Below are 23883 nucleotides of genomic sequence, written 5' to 3' on the forward strand. Positions count from 1 at the left end.
AGCTCAGCGTTTGCTCATGCTGGACATGGAAGTCAAACGCCCAGCCATGACCAGGTGACGGCTAGCTGATCCTAATTACTGCTTTCCAGCTCCCACAGCCAATCCCAGCTCTTTCCCTCCCCACAACAGTCCATTTAGATATGAAAAATGTCTCACTAATCCCTGCTTACATTAATGCTGATGCAACACACTGCTGGCAAAGTTTCATCTCCTCCACCCCAGCCTCCTCATTTATAGCATACAGCTTGTTCCACCCTCATATTCAGATTCATGCTCATAGGGATTGATTGATTTTGAACTAATTTTATCGTATTCAATACATATTGTCATAAATATATCAATCCACATGTGATGTCTTCCTATGCACTTCCTAGAAAGTCAAAGCATGCGGCTTGACTAACCCAGGGAGCATTTTTTTGAGCAGAATCTTCTCCACCAAGTAAAACTTGACGTCCATTTTACAATAAAATAGCTAAATGTGTGACGAGGGTGTTTCTGACTGAAAATAAGTTAACAGTAAAAAGGTAAATGTTTCCTGACACAAGGTAAAGATGACTTTTGATAAAATGAAATAAGACATTAAGGAGCAGTGGCGGATTTATTCAACATCACTACAGCTGCAGGGAGACACTGCAGCAGCTCAACCAAAGTGTGCTGAAAGGAACAATGTGCAATTATATATGATAAAAGAAATAGGAATAACTGTGGACCTTAATTAATTGCAAATGATGCAATTAATCTTGACAGCCCTTCTTTAAAGACATCATGGCTGGCATCATTGATTTGAATTTCACAACACTTTGTTCTGACTTTGCAGCAGTTTTTGTACAAACGCAGTGTTTGCAATAGTTTCTGTTGAAGTTCACTATGAAAAAAAACTTCTCCAAGAAGCAAAAACATAGACAATACATTTTTTTTCTGCATGGAAATAATGTCTAGTTGAAAAAAATATAATAATGTATAAAGTTTAAAACCTTTTATTTATGTTGCACCACCTGAAACACACAACAGACTTTTGTCTCTTAAGACTGTGACTGTTCTATAGTTCCCAGGTACATTTTAACAGTCATTTGAAGCCCCCTTTTTCCATTCTCTTACAGTTTAAATAGCAAAAAAAGCCCTGAGAAATCTCTTTATGACCCTATGAATACAAGGATTACCTCCTTCATTGTCTCTTTGTGATTTTTGTACTGCAGCTGAATGAAGGTAAGAGATATTAATCAACATTTTGCACATAAAAATAGGCAAAAAAGTCACCAGAAAATGTGACATGAAAAGAGCAAAAATTATGAAAATGAAAGCTCTTCCTGTCTGTGCCAGTACTAAAATGTACAGAGCAACTTAAAATACATGGACTGTTCCTCATGTGGACCAGAAACTAACCCATGCCCATGAGAAACTTTCTTGTACACATAAAAATTCACAAAAGCATGGGCTAGTTTTATAAATAAATCTATTCTATTTTTGTTTCTTCTATATGGCTAATGTCAGTCCCAATAGTGAAATATAGAATCAGCAGAAGTAACAATGCATGATAGACTGATCATTCTAATAAGAACATTAACACGTATAATGATGATGGAATGGAGATGACTGATGTTATTGAGCTGAAGCTGCAGTTCTAACCTTCATTTTAACACTGGGATGTGATTTTGACATAACCAAAGCTTTAGAGTATTTTTACTCCAACCTCTATGTCCTAAAACCTAAAGAATTGGATGGCAGGCCACATTCCTGGTTAAACCATAGAAGGGCCGGGTAATTCTGGGGTATTTGGATTCTATATCGGCACACTGACCTGGGAAATTACATGCATTTTAGTTCATGTGTATGTGAAACAAATCAACAGACAGACTGAGGAGCAGAGGAGAGCTCAGAGAGCCGTGGTTAACCTCGCCTTCACCCTGAACATGTGACCGCAGCAGAGTAAACAGTGATAAAACCATTTTCACCAGAGCAGCGTGTAAGAATAACCGACTGACTGGGAATCACCAGAGCACAGTCAAAAACATATGACCTAACTTCAGGTTTCATCCTGTTATAGGTTCACATTTTCTGTTTCACTTACTGGATTTACCATGAAGGGTTCTCTTTGTGTATGCATTTTACTTTGCTCTACTCTACCGTAATGAGTATGTCTGTTTTTTCCCTTACTATCAGCTTATTTTTGTCATGATCTCTACATTACAACACCGGACTTCCCATAATAATGAGCTGATTTCAGGGGCTTCCCAAGACCTGAGGAAATTCATCAGTCATTATGGGAAATCCAGCAATGTAACCTTGAGATAATGACACAAACAAGTTAAATTTACAACCCCAATTCCAAAAATGTTGGTGCAATGTGTAAAATGTAAATTAAAACAGAATGCAATAATTTATAAATCTCATATTTTATTCAATAGAAGATAAACAACATATCAGATGTTGAAATTATTTCATCAAAAAATATTAGCTCATCTTGAGTTTGATGGAATATCAAAAAAGTTGGGACAGGTAACAAAAGGCTGGAAAAGAAAGTGGTACTGATGAAAAACAGCTGCAGGAGCAGTTAGGTTAACCTAATTATGTTAATTGGAAACAGTTCAGTAATGTGACTGGGTATTAAAGGAGCAGTTTAGGGAGGCAGAGTCTCTCGGAAGTAAAGATGGGTGGAGGTTCACCAACTGGAGAAAAGATTCAGAAAACCTGGAGAAATCCTGTGAGCAAGGGACAAGGCTGAAGGCCAATATTGGATGCTCGTGATCTTCGGACCTTCAGGTGGCCACTGCATTAAAAACAGGCATGATTCTGCACTGGAAATCACTGCATGAGTTTAGGAGCACCTCAAGAAATATGTCAACACAGTTGGCAGCAAGTTAAAGCTGTATCATGTAAAGAAGAAGACAAATGTGAACACAATCCACAAACACTGCTATCTTCTCTGGACCAAAGCTCATTTAAAATGGACTGAGGCCAAATGGAAAACTGTTCTGTGGTCAGATGAATCAAAATTTAAAATTCTTTTTTGAAACTGCAGACATTATGTCACGTAGACTAAGGAGGAGAAGGACCATCCAGCATGTTATCAGTTCAGAGGCCTGCATCTCTGATGGTATGGGGTTGCATTGGGCAGCTTACACATCCGGAAAGGAACTATCAATGCTGAAAAGCAGATGTTTTAGAGCAGCGTACACTCCTGTCCAGACAACATCTCTGTTAGGGAAAGCCTTGACTATTTCAGCAAGACAATGCTAAACCACATACCACATCCATCACAACATCATGGCTTCACAGTAGAAGAGTCCAGGTGCTGAGCTGGCCTCCCTGCAGTCCAGACCTTTCACCAACAGAAAAAAATGTGGCATCATAAAACAGTAAATTTCAGCAAAGAAGACCCAGCACTGTTGAGCAGCTAGAATCCTACATCCAACAAAAATGGGACAACATTCCTGCCCCAAAGCTCCAGCAACAGATTTCCTCACTTCCCAGACATTTACAGACTGTTGATAAAAGAAGAGGTGATGCTGCAGGATAGTAAACATGGCTCCGTCCCTACTTTTTTGAGATGTGTTGCTGCCATAAAATTCCAAATATGCTAATATTTTTCATGAAATGTTAAATTGTCTCAGTTTAAACATTGAATATGTTGTTTATTGTGGATAAAATATGGGTTTGGGAGACTTGACAATTATTGCATTCTGTTTTTATTTACATTTTACAAATCGCCTCAACTTTTTGGGAATTGGGGTTGTAATTATCACAGAAAAAGAGGTTTAATTAAAGGTGTATATGAATGTGCAGGGCTTCTAAATCAGACATCAAATTATGGAATATCTTTAGGAACTCAGTCAAAGTTAAATAAGGTTTTCGTGTTCATGACTTACAATATCTGTACTCACTCCTATATGTTGTTTAAACATATAAGAGAACAGCTCTGGAAAGTTAAACTTTCTTTTCTGTCATATGACAGGTCATGTGAAGAACTATTCTGATATTTAAAAAGGCAGATACCACCTCCAGAGGGCTGTTTTTCAGTCCTTTTTAGACTTTTTGGTTCAGTTTTTTGGGTTCATGAGTAACAAGCCTGTGATCTGCTGTTTGGGCAGCGTCATTCCTCTGTGGCTCATCATCACCTCTCCTCTGGTCACACGCTCAGTGAGAGCTTCCAGTGACTCAGCTTTTGGTTCACTACCTCATTTTTCTGGCCTTGACGCCTCTTTGTTTCAGCATCATTCCCGTAAATGGATTTAAGGATTACTAAGAACGACCTGTTTTGACCTTGCATGTTTATGTGAAAGAACTGATGATCCAGCTTCAGATAAATTTAACTTTCTGCAGTAAAACTTCTCACTTCTCCTAATTTTCCACAATCTTCATTTTCATGCCCTGTGTTTCACTTCCTGTAGGGCGTTCATGTGACCAAGACGCATCATGGAGGAGCAGCAGAGAATTGATCTGACTTACATCACTGAACGTATCATCACCATAACATGCCCTCCTGAGTGTCCAGAGAAGATCTACCTGCAAAGCCTGCAGGAGATTATTGTCATGCTGCAGTCCAAGCATGGGCAAAACTACATGGTAAGATAGCAGAAGAAGAACTTAATGCACAAATACTTTCTTACAAGTCAAAGCTGCTTTGGGAAACTTTAATTTTACGTTAATTCTGGTGACCACTGGGCAAAGTGAGCCTTCTCAACACATCCTATTCTGTCATGTGCATGAAGTAATGCTGGTGAATGATTAAAAATCTAAATTGCAATTAATCACTTAATTTCCATAGTTATTTTTTTATCAATCTAAATTTCAATGCATGTTGCAAATTCCATTATTTTGCATTTCATATCAAATCTTGAAGTCCATACTGATGTGAACCAACTACCATTGTCTTGATTTAGGAATTAAATGGATGCAAAGAAATTTGCTTTACAATTTTGACTCTTAGACTGAAGCCACATGTTACACCAGTGTGGTCTGAAACTATAATTTAGAGGTAGGAGACAGCTTCAAAGTACTAATTCTGTCAAGTACAGGGTTAAACACTGTAATAAATTGTGAAATATGGAGGAGTGAAGGCGCAAATAATATAGCAGTTGAACTTCCAGGTGTTCCGCTGCTTCCTGTGAGTAACCCAGTTATGCTGAACTATTACAGTTAGCGAAGATATTTTGTCAAGAAAAGGCCTTTTTGCTCTTAAATAAAAAATTTTTGATCTTTAAATATGGGTACTTTACTTCCTGTTCAAGTAAAAACGTGCTTTTATTTTGAAAGAAACAAGGAACTGCTTGCAAGTAACGACATTAGCTTAACTATGCTAAACAAGATTTTCCACGGTTGAAAAGTAAAGAAAAATAGCCAAAAAGAATGGTAGACAGAAATATTTGATATCACAGTGTCTACCTAGCTCTCTGTGGGGTTTTTAAACGTTAAATAAAACATTTAAAGGAGCAACAGTGTTGCTATTTTCAGAAATAAAAGGTAAGGAGAATCCAGCTTTAGCCCTTCTATGCTAACACTAGCTAACAGTGCACACAACAGCACGTAATACAAGTAATACAAGTACCAATATCACCGCTGTTACCACTACTGCTACTACTAGAAGTAATTTTAGTTATACTAATAAGAATAAGAAAAAACATTAATGTCTGAGTCTTACCTTAATCTAGTTTAAGTGCACTGCAGACAACATATGATTAATGGAATTGATAATGAAATTATTAATAATGAGCTCCTACTATTCCTGCTACAACGACTACATAAGTATTACAATGATAAGAAGAATTAAGAAATACTTAATAATCTGCACATTCATTGTCATTTTGGTAGTTCTTGGTTGATTTACAGCATTTTGAAGGCACCTTTGACAATGCCACAATGCACCGTGACTGCTCTAGGGCAAGGGTCTTCATCTACATTTGAATGAGGGCCAGGTTTTCCTCTCAGCGGACACTGTGGGGGCCAGATTTTAAAATACATCAAATTATATACAGTGCTTAACAAATTTATTAGACCACCACCCAAAGTAAGATTTATGCCACAGCTGACCTAAATTAACAGCACTGGTAATTACCAAAATCATTTTTTATGTTTCTACAATGGTTAATACATCAATATGTAGACGCTCTTTAACCGAAATGATATTTTTAATGCTAAAATAGAATTATTATTGTTATCCATGAATTTTCAAATTTACTGATTTACAATAAAACTGAAAAAAAATAGTAAAGCACATTAATATTTCCTGATTAATATGTCAAATTATAGTTATTTACTTGCATTCCTGAACAGAAAAATGAGTTTTAGTGGTTGAATGTTATGCTTGATTCATTTCTGACTTCTCAGAGAAGCCCAGTGAGCCAGCTCAAATTTGGGTGAATTCAGTTTGAAATTCCTCATTCCTGTTCAAAATGGTAAATCGTGTAGAGCTGACTGAAAATGAAAGAGTCCGCATTGAAGCACTTCATGATGCTGGATGGTCTTTGAGACAAATAGGACAGGTTGTCTCATAAATTTGTTAAGCACTGTACATATATTTTTCTGTTCTAATTAACATGTTATTGTTGAAATATTTTTTTTAGCCTAAATGCATTGTAAGTATTGGCTTTTAACTGTGAGATCAGTCCCAATTAGAAGTTATGCAGCCAGCCACAATTGATCATTTGGCTTTATATTTCTGGAACCGTCATGTTATCAATCATTTGGTTTGACTGGAATCTGTTGTTTTGTGGCTGGTTAAATACCCCCATAGGAGACAGGCCTATTATTTAAATTCTCAGGCAGGGAAAATCTCACTCTAAAAATGGGGACGCTGTACAGTTTTATTGGGATTCTTCAAAACGTAGTCTTCCTACAAATTGGCATTCAAGTGTTCCGCTATTATAGGTGTGCTTCAAATATGTCTACAGTTTCTATCAATGATTAAAATGTGTATTACGGATGTGAATAAGAGGTCAAGAGTTAATTAATTAACTTAAAAATATCTCAATTATCCAAAGGAAGACCCCTGACCCTCAAAAAAGGTTCAAACCCCCCAAAACCCTGAAATGTCTTCTATTTTCATGTCAATATGTTTCCTGAAGAGATATCTTCTCACTTTTCTTTGTCTTCCCTCATTCAGCTCATCAACCTGTCACAAAAGAATGACTGTCTGAGCCAAATGAACCACAAGGTAAACATGACACTTTAACATCAGAGTAGTTAAATGTAACAGTGAAAAATATTCAACGTTAATGTGGTTTGTCTGTCAGGTTCTGGACACTGGTTGGGTGGGTGTGTTGGCTCCCAACTTGGATCACATATTCAGTGTGTGCACAGCGATGGAGAACTGGCTGCAGACACATCCAAGGCACGTCCTGGTGTTACACTGCAGGGTAAACTTCTCTGATTCCTCTGCACACATGCTCACATGTTCTGTAAATTAATCTATGTGGTGTGGTTGTAGGATTATTAATCCTGCTTTGGGTGTTTCCACAGGGAGCAAAAGGCCGGCTTGGAGTCTTGGTGGCGTCTTACATTCACTTCAGCAACATGTCGTCCAGGTAAAACTGATACAGGTCATTTTGTGTTGATGCAAAAACAAATACTGTACAGACTTATCTTTATTTTTTGTCTCATTAATCTTATTCTTTTATAAACTTGGCATATGAACAAGTAAAGACAAAGATGCAGTGGGATGCAAGAGAATAACTGAATATCTAAAACTTGTTAAAAACATTTGAAACATTACGGATGTCTGACCGTGACAGCTGCTTATGTTAGCTGTCCTCCTGCAGCACATCAGCAGAGTGCTTGTCTTGCAAAAAGAGATCAGCAAGATGTGTTACACATCCTGATTTGCCTTGATAAACCAGCATTAATGTCAAGTCTTAGGTTGATTTTAACACTGTCACATAATATCTAATGCTAAAGCTTTTATGTAAGTGAAGGGGCACTGTGTCTGTACAGAATGGACGGAGAAGTGATTTTTACAGGCCACGTTTGCAGGTCAAAGATCCCTGATAGAATAATAGATTATTGTAGCCCATGTCCACAGCAGGTAAAAGGCAGGATGACTGACTGAGGAGACTTTGAACTAGACTGGGGCGGGGATGTGTTACTGTTGGACTGATTGGCTTATTGTTTTATCCTTAATTTACCTTTATGTTTATTTATGGGGGTTGAAGACAAACACATCTTTAAATTTAAGGCATTTTAAAACAATTGTTGAATATGTTGTTGTTTATGTGGCTATAAATCTCCATACCTTAGAGTAGAGCAAGGCTTTCTTGGTTCCACATTAAAAAACAGACTTGCAGGCATTTAAAATGTACATTTGAAGGCACAATAAAGCAAATTCTGTCCACATTAACCTTTACATGTAGGAGATACAAGCAAAAATGTACTGTACCTTAAACTTCACTATTACTTCTGCCAAAGTCATACTATCAGCCATTAGACATGTATTTCACAAGTAAGGTTAATGATAAAACAAAAGCTACTATGCAAACTATCCTAGATAAATGATGCTCTAAGGGTAAAATATTCGTAATTTTGCACATGTAGATGTGAGCTATTTTAAGCACATCCTCATTCGATAATATGCCTAATAATGGAAAAAGGGAAAGGTCATGGTAGGACAAGTCAATGTTCTCTGACAAAGGAGGAAAGAGGAAGATAAATCTGATTTCTTCACTCTCTGTGAGCATGTGTGCATGCATGCATTCCTACTGAAAAGCTGACTGTGAGCATTGTCCCTCAGAAAGTGGTTTATCTGAGTGAGTGAAGGTATGCAAAGATTCATGCATGACCACAGTTTAAAAGACCACAAGCTCACTTTTTTGAAGCTTAGTGCTTTCAATTTGAAACAGTCAGAAAACTGAGATGATCAGTGGTATAGTGCAGGGTATACGCAGGTATTTGGAGTTATGTTTGTAGCCTCAAAGAGTACCTGCTTCTGAATAAAGAATATACCCAACAGAAAGTGTTGACTTATACCCACTTCTGCATGTACTGCTACACCACTGGAGATGACAGGAGTCCTCTTTAGCTGAACAGGACCAAATTTGGTCCTTCTAGCTTGATCTGAACAAACTTGCTATCTGTGCACTCTAGTTTTGCACAAACATAGTCATGTTACACATCAAATTAAACAGAAGAAGCTAAGCTACAAGCCCAAACAACCCATTTTTACCTACACCCCAAACAACTCAAAAAGGAATCAAATCAACGACCACTTATCGAAGTAGCCTTAGTGCTACGTAGCCAGACACTTCCGTTCTCTATGGTGCGAGGTACTACAGACACAAACATCGTCTCATTTGAAAGCCCAGCTTCTACTGAAGATTTAAGTTGTGTTTGTGCAGTTTCCATTTGTTTCAACAATTTCTTTTACTTTTCTGCACTTTATTTTGTGTTGTTTTTTGTGCCATTGAAAATAAATCTGCTCGTCTTGGTGTCAAACTTTAGTTCCTTTGTAAAACTTTCTTTGAAAGGGAACTATATGGGGGTCTGGGTGATTTCAGGGGAAAAAAAGAATTCCATGATGCAGGGACCACTTATAATGGCATATGAGTAAAAAAAATTAGATAGTGCCAAATTGAGGGCAAAAAAGAGGGCATTTTGCCTGGATATTTTTTACTAAAATCTTATTTTGCCCTGATAACCCTCTAGTGGCATAAAAGTTGAAACAAGTAATGTCAAAATGTGGTGCTTTGGTCTACTGGAGATTTCTGGACTTCAACTGCATTATTTCTATGGGGTGTATATGTTAAAATTGCAAAAACATTAGGCAAAAATGAAATTATTCATTTATAATGTGTGTGCTAAGTTTATTCACTCTGATCCAGTAACATATATACTAGGGGTGCAACAATACATGTATCTGTATTGAACCATTCAATACAGTGCATACTGAACCGTTACCACTGAATCGAACAATATGCAATTTTATATTTATTTTTATCAACTTTGACGAGGCGCTCTGTGCTGAAAGCTCAGTGGATATGTTCTGCACAGCAGAACATGTGTCAGGTGTAGCTGCACCAGATATATTTAATTTTTCGTTTGATGTTTTTTTAAATATTCTTATAGAATTGTACACCATAGAACAGTGGTTCTAAAATTGTTTTCATGTCAGGGATTGGGTGTGTTTGTTTTATATTCTGCCAAAAATAGAAAATACACTATCAGGGACCCCCCCAATGATACAGTACTGTATTTGGTTGATACTGTGTTGTTAGAATTTTTCAAATGTTTCAAAAAATATTTAGGGAGCAATTTATTTGTAATATATACTCTGGTGCTAAGAATGCACCACATAAGGTTGGTGATTTCTCCATCACATAAATTTATTTTTTTAATATTATTCTTATTTTTACACGGTGCTGTTTTTGTTTTATATGGTGCTAAGTATGCATGGCAGAACATGTGTCAGGTATAGCTGGACCAGATACATTTAATTTTCAATAAGTAAAAAAAGGCATGGAAATTTCTCTATTTTTGTATCGAAAAGTATCGAACCATGACAAAAATGTATCGAACCGAACCGAACCGTGAATTTTGTGTATTGTTGCACCCCTAATATATACACATATTTACACTTGTGAACAAATTTCGCAAGTGCCCTCTTCATTACTGTGCCTTGATCATTCGAAATTTCACCTTGTAGTTACAGAGTTATACTCATTTAAAGATGGGGTATATTCAAGCAGTAGCCTAATAATAGAGGCTAGGGCTCAAAGGGTTAAAACACATGGTATTGAAAAGTTGATTTAGTGTTTTCTGCATCATAATGAATATTTTTCTCTCTCTCAGTGCAGACCTTTCTCTTGACCACTTTGCCATGAAGAAGTTCTACAACGACAAGCTGACCGCTCTCATGACCCCCTCCCAAAAACGGTGAGAACAGGGAGGCTTAAACTGGATCACTGACGGTCAGAAGTCAAATCTGGATCAGATTTTAGCCTCTGATCTCTTAGGTAGACCGAGGGATTTTCCTGAGACCTTGCAAAGTCACTAATCACCTGATTTAGTTACCATAACACAGTTAAAAACAAGAGAAACAGATGCAATTAAACCACTTTCATCCAGCGAATGAAGCAATTTAGATATTTATGTTGATCAGTCATTTCTCTATGCTCTGCAGGTACGTGTGGATGCTGGGTGCCATGTTAAAGCAAGGACTGAGGATGAGTCCCTCTCCGTCGTTCCTCCTCTGTGTTCTTCTTTGTGGTATCCCTAAATTAAGACCAGATGGAGGTGAGGAGTAGCAGCTGAAATCACCGACAGATTGCCATGCTTCATAAACTATTATTAGTATTGGTTTTTTTTTTTGCATAAATGCTGCCATTTATAATGAAACTAGTTTTTTTTTCTGTAGGTTGTTGTCTCTTCCTGAGAGTCTACCAGAGTCTGCAAGCTGTCTGCACATCAGCAGTCTGGTAAGACATGTTTTAATCAATCACACAATGTATTTTTTAAACTTAATAGGAAGTTTCAGAAAAAAATGACTCATGTTGGCGTTTGTTTTTATCCATTGCAGCCACGTTAATGCGGCTCAGACAGACCGGCTATACTTTGTGCTGCAACCGGCTCAGCTTGTGAAAGGCGACATCATGGTGAGTAGATCAGTTTGTTTTTATTTGTTGATCAATTTGTTCAATGTTAGCTCACAGACACTGTCTGACTTGCACAAAAATCTTTAATTTGCAAAGTTTTAATACACAAGTACTTGAGCGGGTACCAAAACCTTGTAAATAAATTATTCTTTTGCAGCTTAGAACTTTTTTATAGATGCAATGCCCCATGCATCTGTCTTGTGAAATAGATATGCTCGTTTATTTCTATTTTTACATTTAAATTTTTAAATTAAGTGTATAATGTAGGTAATTTAATGCGTTTTTTCTCCCAGTGTTTCAATTGCAATTTAATATTTGATCATTTTCTTAAGTTCCTCATCATACAGTGCGTTCAGAAAGTATTCAGACCACCTTCACTTTTTTTTCAGTTAGTCCAAAGGTGGACTCCAAACAAGGTGTAGGAACATCTTAGCAGAGAAATAAGAGGCACCTGAGCTAAATTTACAGTATTTACCAAAGGGTCTGAATATGTCTGTCAATGTGATTTTTCATTTTTTTCTTGTTAAATCATTTGCAGAAAACAATGTTCTGTTTTTACTTTGTCATTATGGGGAACTAAGTGTAGATTCATGTGAGAAAAAATGAGTTTGAATAATCATAGCATCATGCTGACAACAAAACTGAAAAAAGTGGATGGCGTCTGAATACTTTCTGAATGCACTATATATATTTTTTTAACATACACAAGCGATAAATCATTCTATATTCTATTCTTTAGTAAAATATCTCGTTGTAATTTTTTTTAACTTATATTGCAAATTGGATATGCTGTTTTATTAAAGGTAACACTCCTTTTAATGTCATAGTCATCTTAATGAAGAAAACTGTACAAAAAATAAGGAAAGCACTTTTTAATAAAAATTATTCCAAAAATGTACATTTAAATCTTTGTGTGATGTATAGAGCAGTGGTTCTCAACTAGTCAGACTTCAGGGCCACTGTCTCCTTAAGAGACTTCACAACCCAAATTTTTAAAAAATTTCAACCACGCTAATTTATTCAATGAAAAATTTTTTAGTTTAGACCCCAAATGGAACAAAAAACTGAACAAAGAGAAAAGACAAAACACCTTTAAAGGCAAATCATTGCAGAAGGACCTGCATGTGTACATCTCTTTACTCCAGGAGGACTGGGTTCAAAAAATTGATTCTCAGATTCAGATTGATTCTTTTTTTTTTTTTTTTTTTTTTAATGGTATTGATTCATATAATTCAAAGATCGACCTTTTAAGCCTTGTTCTCCTGGCGTCCCCTCTAGCTTTTTAGATAGTTGTGCTGCTCCACTGAAAGACCCTTGTCAGGCCACGTTTTGGATTAAAAAACTATAAAGACGGAGTAAAGCTGGATGAAAGAAAGATCATATGCAAGATGTGCCACATGGAAGTAAAATATGATGTAAATACTACAGGTTTGGCATCCGTTTTTAATGCGCACCCTGATGTTATTTATCATGTGCCTGGTTGCAACATTCCTTGCACTATTTCTCCCTTGAGTTCTCCGAGAATCTCTGTTCAAGCAAGATAAGTTTTGAAACTGAAACATCCCTACATACACCAATGTGGAATCAAATCATGTTGTGGTAAGATATCTTTAGCCAAATGCTGAAATTTACTCTTCATTGTAGGAAAAAACGAAAAAATAGTGGTATTAATTTACTGTATATCTACTTTGGGCTTCTGTACCTAGACTTTTTGTCTTTTTTTTTTCTCATGGTACACACTCAGGAAACACTGGAAAGAGCTTCATGACCCACTTTTGCTTCTCAACCCACCAGTTGAGAATCTAGTGGAAGAGCATGGCATCTCTGCTGCTGCTAATGTATTTAACTGGTATTTTCATACACACATTTCAGGTTAGAGAAATGTTGCACCGTCTGCAATTTGAAAGTTGCAGTAGGACATACTGTGATTTAATCTGAATTCTTATTAATTGCCCAGTCTTATAATTGTGAAAGTACAAAGGCTGACATAGGGCCACTCTAAGAAAAAAAATAGTAAAAATAATCTATTAATTATTTGGAAAAACCTCAACAGTTTTTGGTTTATAAAGGCATAAATATATATACAAGAAAATAAAACAACATTTTCAAGTTTAATTTTTTTTTTTACTTATTTTGTAATTTTGACTTTAAAAACTTGAAAAAGTCAGATTTATGAAGTCATATTTTCAAGATATGTAATGGTAAATTCATGAGAAACAGCTCTAATTACTGGTTGGATCAGGGTTGTCTCCTGGATGCTGTCAGTGTGTTGTTTTTATTTTTAATAGGCCCAGTTGACAACAATGGTAGTGTGATGTTTGTGGGATAAAATCACTAATATTTCCTCAGTGCTCAGGCCCTGTAAAGAGTATAAGGTTTGGTGGTAGGTTTGGTGGTATTGTCATTGTTACAGAGCTCAGGTCTGCTGAAGCTGGCTGCGCTGTTTTTGCTGTGATGGTGATGGGGTAGGGTAGGTGAGTTGAAGGAGATGTTAATGTGGCTGGCCGCTGAGCGAGCATAGTGGACGTACAGTCATGGATGAAAATATTGGCACTCCTGGAATTTTTCCAGAAAATACATCATTTCTCCCAGGTGTTCAGTGGGATTTAGATCTTGACTCATTGCTGGCCACGTCAGAACTCTCCAGCTTTGTCTTCAACCATTTCTTGGTGCTTTTTGAGGTATGTTTGGGGTCACTGTCCTGCTGGAACACCCACGACCTCTGATGCAGACCCAGCTTTCTGACACTAGGCCTTACATTGTGTGCCCAAAATTTTTTGATAGTCTCATATTTCATGATTCCTTGCACACAGTCAAGGCACCCAGTGCCAGAGGCAGCAAAACAACCCCAAAACATCCTTGAACCTCCACCATGTTTGACTGTAGGTACTGTGTTCTTTTCTTTGTAGGCCTCATTCTGTTTTCTGTAAACAGTAGAATGACATGCTTTTCCAAAAAGCTCTGCCTTAGTCTTATCTGTCCACAAAATGTTCTCCCAGGAGGATTGAGGCTTACTCAGGTACATTTTTGCAAACACCAGTCTGGCTTTTTTATGTCTCTTTGTCAGCAGTGGGGTTCTTCTCGGTCTCCTGCCATAGCGCTTCATCTCATTCAGATGACCACGTATGGTCCCAGCTGACACTTTTGCTCCCTGAGTCTGCAGGACAGTCTGAATTTGTGTAGAAGTTGACTGAGGATGTTTATCCACCATTCCAACTATCCTGCGTCACATTCTTTTGTCAATTTTTCTCTTCTGTCCACATCCAGGGAGATTAGCCACAGTTCTATGGGTTATAAACTTCTTGATTATATTACACACAGTAAACAAAGGAATTTCAAGATCTCTGGAAATGGTCTTGAAACCTTGAGATTGAGCTAAGGGAGGTAAGGGAGGATCCCACTTTACAACCCAAGAGATGTCCTGACTCCTGCTGCCCATCAGTTGACATAGCTGAGTGTGGAAGAGCAGGTAGTGCAGCCCATGACCTGTTGAGGGTAGGGGTGCTGTTTAGGTTGCTGTGGCCAATAAAGGTTCTGTGGATGGTTATGTAATTTATCAGTAGTGCATAGACATGATTGAGATCAGGGGTCTCTTCACTGAACACTGATCCTTTCATTATGGCACAAGTGTCTCATGTTCATATCAAATAGAAGAATGCTCTTATATTCTTTCTTTGCTTTTTACATGAAAAATCAAAAGCAGATTCCTTGTATGTAAACCTACTTGCCAATCAAACCCAGTTCTGATCAAAGCTGCACATTGTGTTCTTCTCTTTTCTGATCTCAGGTGGTTTGTTATGATAAAAACAGCCGCATGTCCAGCCGTCAGGTCGTCTTCCGTCTCCAGTTTCATACGGGCCTCGTCCACGGACACACCCTCACTTTCTCTAAGGTGGACCTGGATGTTGCCAGTGAAGGTATTTACAACCTGAAGCCCTCACTGCCAACTGCTGTTCCAGCCTTTATCACCTTTCTTCTTTTCTGCGCTGTAAATCTTAATCAGTAACTGATAAATCCTTCAGCCTCTCTGCTCTCCAATGTCAATATCACACACCTGAACTGACCTTGGACCTCTTATCAGTCAGCCTGCTGTGGCGCAGCTGTGAAGTACACATGGAAACAGGTCCAGTGAGCTGAGATAACTGTCCAGCTGTCTGATTTCTTTTTGTCTGCTAATGTTCCAGATCCTCGGTTCCCAGAAGATGGCAAGGTGGAGCTGTTCCTGTCTGACAGCCCAGAAAAGATCACAGGTAGACTTTATTCAAAGAAAGATGGTTCAAAAAGCTGCTTCAGAGGTCCAACAGACATAACTGCACTGAGCTGGTTTAAAAAAAAAGATGTTAGGAATGCAACTGAAAAAGGTTTCAGATGTGTTTCAGAGATGTTGCCAAGCTTTGATCCAGGAGCCACACTATATTTGTTTGAGTATTTATACTTCTGTTCAGTGGCAGATGAAGACTGTCTGAGAAACAAGAGCTGAAAATAATTGCATGTGGAAAAGGCACCTTTGTGCAGAAAGTTTCCTCAGTGCAACAAAAGGGGAGACAATCTTGGAAGTTACAAAAAAGGAAACCTGGTTTGGTGATTTACAAAGCCCTGTCCCAAAAAAGCCAGGATGTTGTTTATGTGAAAACAGAATACAGCAATTTGCAAGTCATTTTCAGCCCATCCTCAATTAAATTCAGCACAAAGATAAGATTTTAATGGTCAAACTCTTAGTTGTCTCATGAAGATAAACACACTATGAATTTGACACTTGTAATGTTTTCCAAAAAATTGGTACAAGTCGTTTACCACTGTTTTATATCACCTTTTCTTCTAACACTGCAAGCATCAGGGGACTCAAGACACAATCTGGAATTCTTTGGTGTGCATCTTAAGTAACTTGAAAGTGCAGGTTTTCCAATTTCATTTTTCTATCCTTCATAATGCACCATACATTTTCAGTGAGAGAGAGGTCTGAACTGCGTGCAGTATGGTCTTAACCTGATGCATCAGATGGATTTTCTACACATTCATCTGGAAAACTTTCCATAGACGGTGTTTGGGAAAGGGAAGAGCCTTTGAAAAAAACCTCGGCGGTTGATTGGTTGAATGTTCTGTGTGTCACATCTTTACAGGCCCATCAGAGTAACAAAACACGTGACGTAGCCGCTACCAAGAACTGCATAACGCAAACCATGCTGACTGTAGACATGTCAGTACACAACTTTTGTCGTTTTTGAAAAGAAAACATCTTGATGCTGTTCTTTATTCTTCTGTTAACAAAGAAATGCCATCAGTTTCTGATAAAACTGTTGTAGCTCATGCAGGATTTGCATGGCATTGTCACGCTGAAATAAGCAGGGATATCCCTAAAAACAAGGCTGTCTAGGCAGAAGCATATGTGCTCCAAAACCTCTATGGCCCTCTCAGTATTAATGATGCCTTCACAGATGTTTAAGTGACCCATGGCTTGGCCTCTAATACACCCCCACAACATCACTTATGCTTGCTTTTCAACTTTGCATTGATAACAGTCTGGATGGTTCTTTTCCTCTTTATCCCAGAGGATTCAATGTCCATTATTTGTGAGAACAATTTGAAATGTGGACTCAGGCTTTCCAGACAGCAAACTTTCCACTATGGGTCAGTCCATCTCAGATGAGCTCAGACCCCAAAAAGTTGATGGGGCTCCTGGATGATGATGATATATGGCTTTGGCTTTGCATGAAGATTCTTAATTTGTATTTGCAGATACAATAAGATACTGTGTTGACTGCCCATGGTTTTCTAAAGTGTTCCTGAGCCCAGATTGTAATATCTGTCACAGAATGATGCCAGTTTTTCCATCACTGGTTGTCACTGTTCAGCCTTGCCCCTAACATAGAGAGATTTTTCTAAATTCTCCACACCGTCCCAACTTTTTTGGAATTGGGGTTTATGAAAGAATGATAGTACACATTAGAAGACACTCTAAATGTACTTTTTCTGCATAATTTATCAGGCATGTCTTAGACTTGCACAGACAGACACGTTATTTTGTCTCCAGTCGGCATGGGGCTTCATTGTTTGTCTTTAATGAGGCAGAAGAGACAGAGATGACTCGGTTTGGAGCATCTCACCCACACTCACTTCTCATGAATGAAAACTCTATAATCAAGTTCATCAAAGAGTCACCAGGAGAGGGCGGTGTTGAGCCCCCACGAGGAAGGCAAAGCCACCAAACTGGCCCTCTGCACGCATAATCACACTCCTGGCCTCTCAACAGGAAGTAATATGAGGGGTTATCACAACCACACATCTGACAGGAATTCAGATGGCAGATAAACTGCAGCACACTCACTAACACACGCGCTGGGACAAAAACACAGACGTAGAGTCTAGAAATTAAAAATTAAAGCTCATTATTTCTTAAATTAAATTTGCAATCGGACCTGGGATCAGCTTGTCTAATAACTCTAACATCCGGAGCTGTGTGTGTTTCTCTGTGTGCGTTTCTGTGTGTTGTTGTTGTTGTTTCACTGACTCCTGACCGGCCCGGCCTTTTTGTCCTCTCTCCTGCCCGTTGTTTCCATGTGCAGGCAGAGAGCTGTGGCACAATGGACATGGTGTGACTGTGGACTATGACACCTTGGACCCTCTGGTTAGACGAGATTCATATCAGGACACGTCTTCACTAGAGACAGGTGAGGTACATTTAAATGCTTCTTATGCAGGATTCTAACTTTTTTAAGCACTTTCTTCTCCTTTCACTTTCTTTTCCTGTTGATTTTATTTCTCTCTAGATTACTTATTAAACATGGTTTTAAAAGTAAAGTATACAGCTGAACCACAGCACACGTTAAGAGAGAAATGAGCTTGTCTGCAGTGCTCTGACCTTGTATTCAAACGTATATTTGCTAGTTTAGTACTTATTTTACCTAAATTATTTCCAAAAGTTTTCAAAGCCAGAGAAATCCTTAATGTTTTTTCAAGCTTTTACAGGACGTGTCCTGTCATTGCACACATCATTTTCTGATGTACTGTATGTTCCCAGTTAAGCTGAAAACTTCAAACTGTCCTCTCCATTATTATGAAGGTACAAGCCGTCCTTGCAAGCACTTTCAAAGGAGCCATCTTTTTGTTTATTGTTTGGTGGTGACCTCTAGAGGCCATATTAATCATGGTATCAAAGAGTCTGCAATAATATCATACTGCTCTTACATTCTGCTATATTGTCTTATCTTGTATCTTTCTCTGTGTTTTATGTGGATCCATGTAATATAGGTGTTGTGGAATATGTTTTTGAACTGATTCTTCAGTAGAGGGATGAAAAGGTGTGTAGCACTTGGAGTGCAACCAGACTTTCTTACAGGGGCAATGAAGTGCACCGTGTTGTATAGAAGGATACGGTATGGTTCAGTATGATACAGAGTCACATGGTATCATAACTTATGGCATCTTACCTTTCCCAACTTGTGTTGAATTTTACCTTGCCTTATCAAGTTGTTTGGTATGGTACAGTATGGAACAGTCCAGTACGACATGGTATCGCATGGTATGCCATTGCATCTTACCCTACCTTACCCTATCTTACCTTGTCTCATCTCATCTTGTCTCTCCTCTCCTCTCCTTGGCTTGTCTTATCTTGTGTAGGTATTAGATATGGTATAGCAGTGCTTCGCATTGCACCCTGCCTATGCCTTATATTACCATTGTTACCATTTCTTATGGTCTGGTCTTGTATGGGAAGGTATGGTGTGTTGTAAAATGGTATGGTATCACATTGCATCGCATCGCGATCATTCAGTTTCGTATGGTGTGTTAATTTTGTTGTATGCCATCACATGGCATTGTGTGTTATTGCATTATATTGTACATTATCATACCTTATCATTCCATGTTCTATGTCGGGGGTCATCAAGTCCATTACAACATTTGGCGGATGATGCAGGACACTGAAATAAACAAAACTAAAAAATTAATTTTTTGGTCTAATTTACATTTTCTTGTCAGAAAAACTTTACATCCAAAATAAATGGAACTTTTAGCCTTCAACAATGAGATCAGTCCCTATCACCGATACTGCAGCCAGCCACAAAGGGGCGATTGAGATATTTTTGCCACATGTTTCTGCAGCCCTCATGATGTCTATATCTGAGTTTGGTGCTCACATGCTTTGTTGTGATTGGCCAAAAACACTTAAAGGAAAATGATCTTTTGCTTTCCAACAGGGAAATTGTACTCCTACTTGAAGAGTCTTATGTGGAAAATTGGTGTGAAAATTCACAGCTTTGCTAAAGATAAGAATGATAAGTATGCAATTACCATCTCAAATTACAGAAATACTTTTGTGCTTCTTGTTTGAGAAGTCATTAGCTTGAAGGCTATATTTAAACTGTAAGAGAAAAAAAGGTTAAACAGCGGCATGCCATATTTTTTTCCTTATCAAATTTTCTGTATTTAATGATCCTCTGGGGGCTGGATGGGAACCTTTGGGGTCCTGATATCGCCCTCAGACATCCAGTTGATGATCACTGTTCTATGTTATTCTATCATAAAGTATGGTATGGTATTATTTCATAACAAAGGAGGCTGGTACCATTGTATGAAGAAAGATAGTCTAACAAAAGAGACAAATCACTGGGACCAAACAGAGCAGAAAGGGGAGTGACTGTCCGGCTTATGATCTGCCACGTTTCTGCTGGATATGAAAGTAAGAAGCTATTAAATCAGCCATAACAACTTTTAAAGACTGTTACAGCAAAGTTGTGTGTTTTTTCAGCCACTTGGGGAGTTTTCCTGCCCTCAAGTGGCCAGAAATGAATGAACCTTTTTCATGCTGCAGTTGAAAAGCAGTATCCCTCTGTGGGTGCAGATTTTGTCTCCCACAAGCTCTGTTTGGACTTGAACCTTGGCTGTGGTCAGTGTGGGTAATTGTCTGGTCATCGGACTGACAGCTTACAACTGTTGCGGTCTCAAAAGCCTCTTTCTCATTCCTGGGAAATGGGTGTAACAACAACCATGCAGACCAGACCCAAGTATTTGGAGGCAGTCTGCTTTTTGAGAGAGCTTCCATTTAGCAAGAAAAACAGAAAAACACAAACACAAAAACACATCCAGACGTCTGAAACAATCACTTAAAGCAGTGGTTGAGGCTTCAGTTCCAGCTGTTTTATGCCGCTGCTAAATCTGCTCTGTCTGCCGTGTAATTTAGACGGGCCGATCGTTGGGGTAGAAATGCAGAAAAGTGGCATGTAAACGCACACATACACACGTAGACAAGCACACACATGGCCATTACGTTTAACCGCCTGCACACACGCAGCACATGAGCATAATGAGGGTGCCAGCCTGTTAGCAACGTAGCCAGGAGCAAGAATGTTGTTTTCAACCACAGGTGGTTCTACTTTACCCTCCCCTTCAGTCTGCCCCCTCACTCATTTTCTCCCCTTCTTCTCTATCTTGTCTCAATTTTTCTAGAGACCCAGAGATAGAAGTAGAGAGCTGCCAGTGCCATCAACACAACACCAGAACCAGGATTAGCCCCAAGTAGCCAGAAGACTGACCTTTAAAACAACCACCAGCTAAATATTTGGACCAGTGTACTGTAGTGTAAGCTTTTCTCTGAATGCCTTTAAAGCTTGAATTTAGCTGGTGTCATGGTTGACTTTCAGTTTAATGCATCTGTGATTGTCGTAGTTAGATCAGATGATGAACCAAAAATAATTGCCTCATTGCTTTTTTACCATAAATGTGCAACTAGAGTCATTTTTGGAATGAAGAGGCTATAGCTCAAAAATGTTCATCATGTCTTCTTATTGATACAGGAATTTTGAGTTTCTTTTGTTCAGACATAAGGTGAAAATAACGATGTTAGTTTTTTACCTTGACAATTTCGGCAAGCAGCTCTCGCCTTCTTCAGAAGCGTCTCACTTGACGGCGTGCGACGTGTCAGCCGGCAGATTTTGACAGCCAGCAAAGAGGCTGTAGTTATCATCTTAAACCACAGCTGCATTCCACTGAGAGTTGCCAATTAACATGGTCACTGATAAAACCGTAACACATTTTTGACAAAGTTAGATGTGTTTTTCAGCTCATCTTAAAGCTGATCTGGTCAGAAGAAGCTGGGGTAGAACATAATATGGATGTTTTCTTCTGTGTGGGGAACATATCCAAATCTTCTAGACTTAAAAAACACCACTGATGGGGATATTTGATACAGTTTTTGTACATATTTTTATGCCTGTAATTGTAAAGATAGCACAGAGTCAGAAACCAGTGATGACTGTTAAAAGAGAGGAATGACATGGAGAAAAGGAGCCACAGGCCAGACTCAAACCCAGGCCGCCCACTTATGTGTGTTGCTAGCCTGATATACTCTTTACAGCAGGAATATCCAATTAAAAAATCAACTGGACCAGATTTTAATGCTTGCAATGCTTCGGTTTTCGGTTTCAGTTTTACACCAGGCTGTAAATATGTTTAATTCTAATTGATAAACAGCCATTTTAATATGGGTGTGTATGTGACTTCTGGTACTTCCGCAACCAGCCTCTAGTGGACACTGGAAGAATGTCAGTCCATGCACGACTAAGTCTGCTCAATTTTTTAGAATATTAAATTGTCACTTAACTGAAACTCATGAACAGAAAAGAGGATAGAAAAAAACAAGTTTAACTGTCATAGAAAAAATTCCACGAGTAATAAGATGAACGCAAAGAGCGTACATGATTGCAGCTGGCAGCACTGCTGTGCGCGTGTTGCTTTCAGGTTCAAGTTGCAGGTTGTAATTTGTCCCCATCCCCCTTCGGCACACAAGTCTTTCCATAGCCCGCCCCCATGTTTACATTCCCCTCACCATGTTTGGCAGACTCAAGGTCCTTGTACTTCTTTTTCCTCTTTCTTTAACATGCTCTCTGTGTGCTGCATAAACTTCCACCTGTATGCTCGTTTCCTCGCATGCAGTCTAGTGAATGATCCACCCTGGAGCTTCCTTTAACTGCGGACATAAAAATGCACGAGCATGCACTCGCTCTCTACCTGTGTGAGCAGGGACACAGGATGCTGGGGGGGGGAGGAAAGGAAAGAGGGGATGGTTTCAGAGTGACGGTGGAGGCGGGGATTCAGAGTGCAGGGTCGGAGCAGGCGAGGAAGGAGTGACATGAGAGAGGGGAATGAGAGAGTAAGAGGAGGAGGTGGTGGGGGGACACGGGGGGGCTGTTAGCACCTTAAAAGAAAGAATGTTCTTTGCTTGTCTTCCTGAGGCAGCCCGAGAGACAGAGAAGACGACAGCCGAGGAGGAAAACACCACCAAACTTGAGTCTTTTTAGCCTTTTTCTTTCAATCTCTGCCCTCATCCTTTCTCATTCTGTCCCCGTCCTGAGCTCTCTTTCCTTTCAGCGTGTCATCTGCTCCTCTTTTCCTCTCTCTGTGCATCGAGGGGAGCGTTAAGCAACTTCCATCCTGTTTCTGGTCCGCAGTGGGAACAGTGAAAGTAAGCTGCTTTTCTTGGTAGTCTGTGTCTTTATACTTTTACAGTATTGTGAAATTTTTACGCGGTGTTTATCAGTGTTTGAATGTGATACCACTCTGTCCATCTGTGTGTAAGAGACCCCATAGACCAGCTGTGAGGGTTTACCATGCATGTCTGGTATTTGAGTTTTATTGCCTCTCAGGACTTAAGAGGCTGTGCTCATACAGCTCTGGTATGCACTGTATGTATTGTTGCAGTTACTGTACACGGCTGCTTTATCTTATCGAAATGCAACAAGCTTTATCAGACCAGCACCTCTCTGTTTCAGTTAAAAAACTAAATCGTTTTTTCAGATATGCAACTTATTGATTATTTTAGGATTTTTTTAGTGAACAAAGTGACTTTGATTTAACCAGAAAGTCAGTTTTTCAATTAAAAAAACAACTTCATGTAGATTTCTTCTATGCGCTACAAGAAAAACAGAAATATCTCAACAGTTTAAGCAATTAAAAAAGCTTTTTTGTATTTTTGCTGGAGAAGCTATGGGTTAATAGACTCCATAGTCGATTGAATTGTTCCTCTAATAAAACATCTGAAACCAGCTAATTTCATGTTACATCTTCCAGGAATTCAGTAAACTGTCACATTTGAAGACAAAACAAGTTAAAATGAAGCAAGAAAAGGGTGAGTTTTGCTTGAGACAATACTTTAAAGATTACTTAATAATCACAGAAATATCAGGTTCATATTCTGACTAGGACTGTAAATGTTAATGCGTTAACCCTGATGTAATTAAGGTAAAAAATAGACAAAGTTAATTTTTTTGATTGCATTAATCATGGGCTATTTTGTTTATGTAAGTGCATAATA

At 38.5% G+C, this 23883-nt stretch overlaps 1 protein-coding gene across 2 annotated transcripts in view; it reads left to right on the plus strand.

Moving 5' to 3' along the window:
* Positions 1-23883, plus strand: part of si:ch211-191a24.3 (tensin-3) — an 85155-nt gene that overhangs the window by 3559 nt on the left and 57713 nt on the right. For both annotated transcript variants that reach the window (XM_041791863.1, XM_041791864.1), the window contains exons 2-12: positions 4389-4563; positions 7100-7150; positions 7230-7352; positions 7456-7520; positions 10774-10857; positions 11105-11217; positions 11339-11399; positions 11501-11576; positions 15364-15493; positions 15761-15826; positions 18140-18244. In XM_041791863.1, the coding sequence (XP_041647797.1) occupies positions 4414-4563; positions 7100-7150; positions 7230-7352; positions 7456-7520; positions 10774-10857; positions 11105-11217; positions 11339-11399; positions 11501-11576; positions 15364-15493; positions 15761-15826; positions 18140-18244 (1024 nt within the window). In that variant the 5' untranslated portion in view covers positions 4389-4413. The remainder of the gene's footprint in view (positions 1-4388; positions 4564-7099; positions 7151-7229; positions 7353-7455; positions 7521-10773; positions 10858-11104; positions 11218-11338; positions 11400-11500; positions 11577-15363; positions 15494-15760; positions 15827-18139; positions 18245-23883) is intronic.

The sequence above is a fragment of the Cheilinus undulatus genome, linkage group 7, assembly GCF_018320785.1.
Source record: "Cheilinus undulatus linkage group 7, ASM1832078v1, whole genome shotgun sequence".
Taxonomy (NCBI): domain Eukaryota; kingdom Metazoa; phylum Chordata; class Actinopteri; order Labriformes; family Labridae; genus Cheilinus; species Cheilinus undulatus.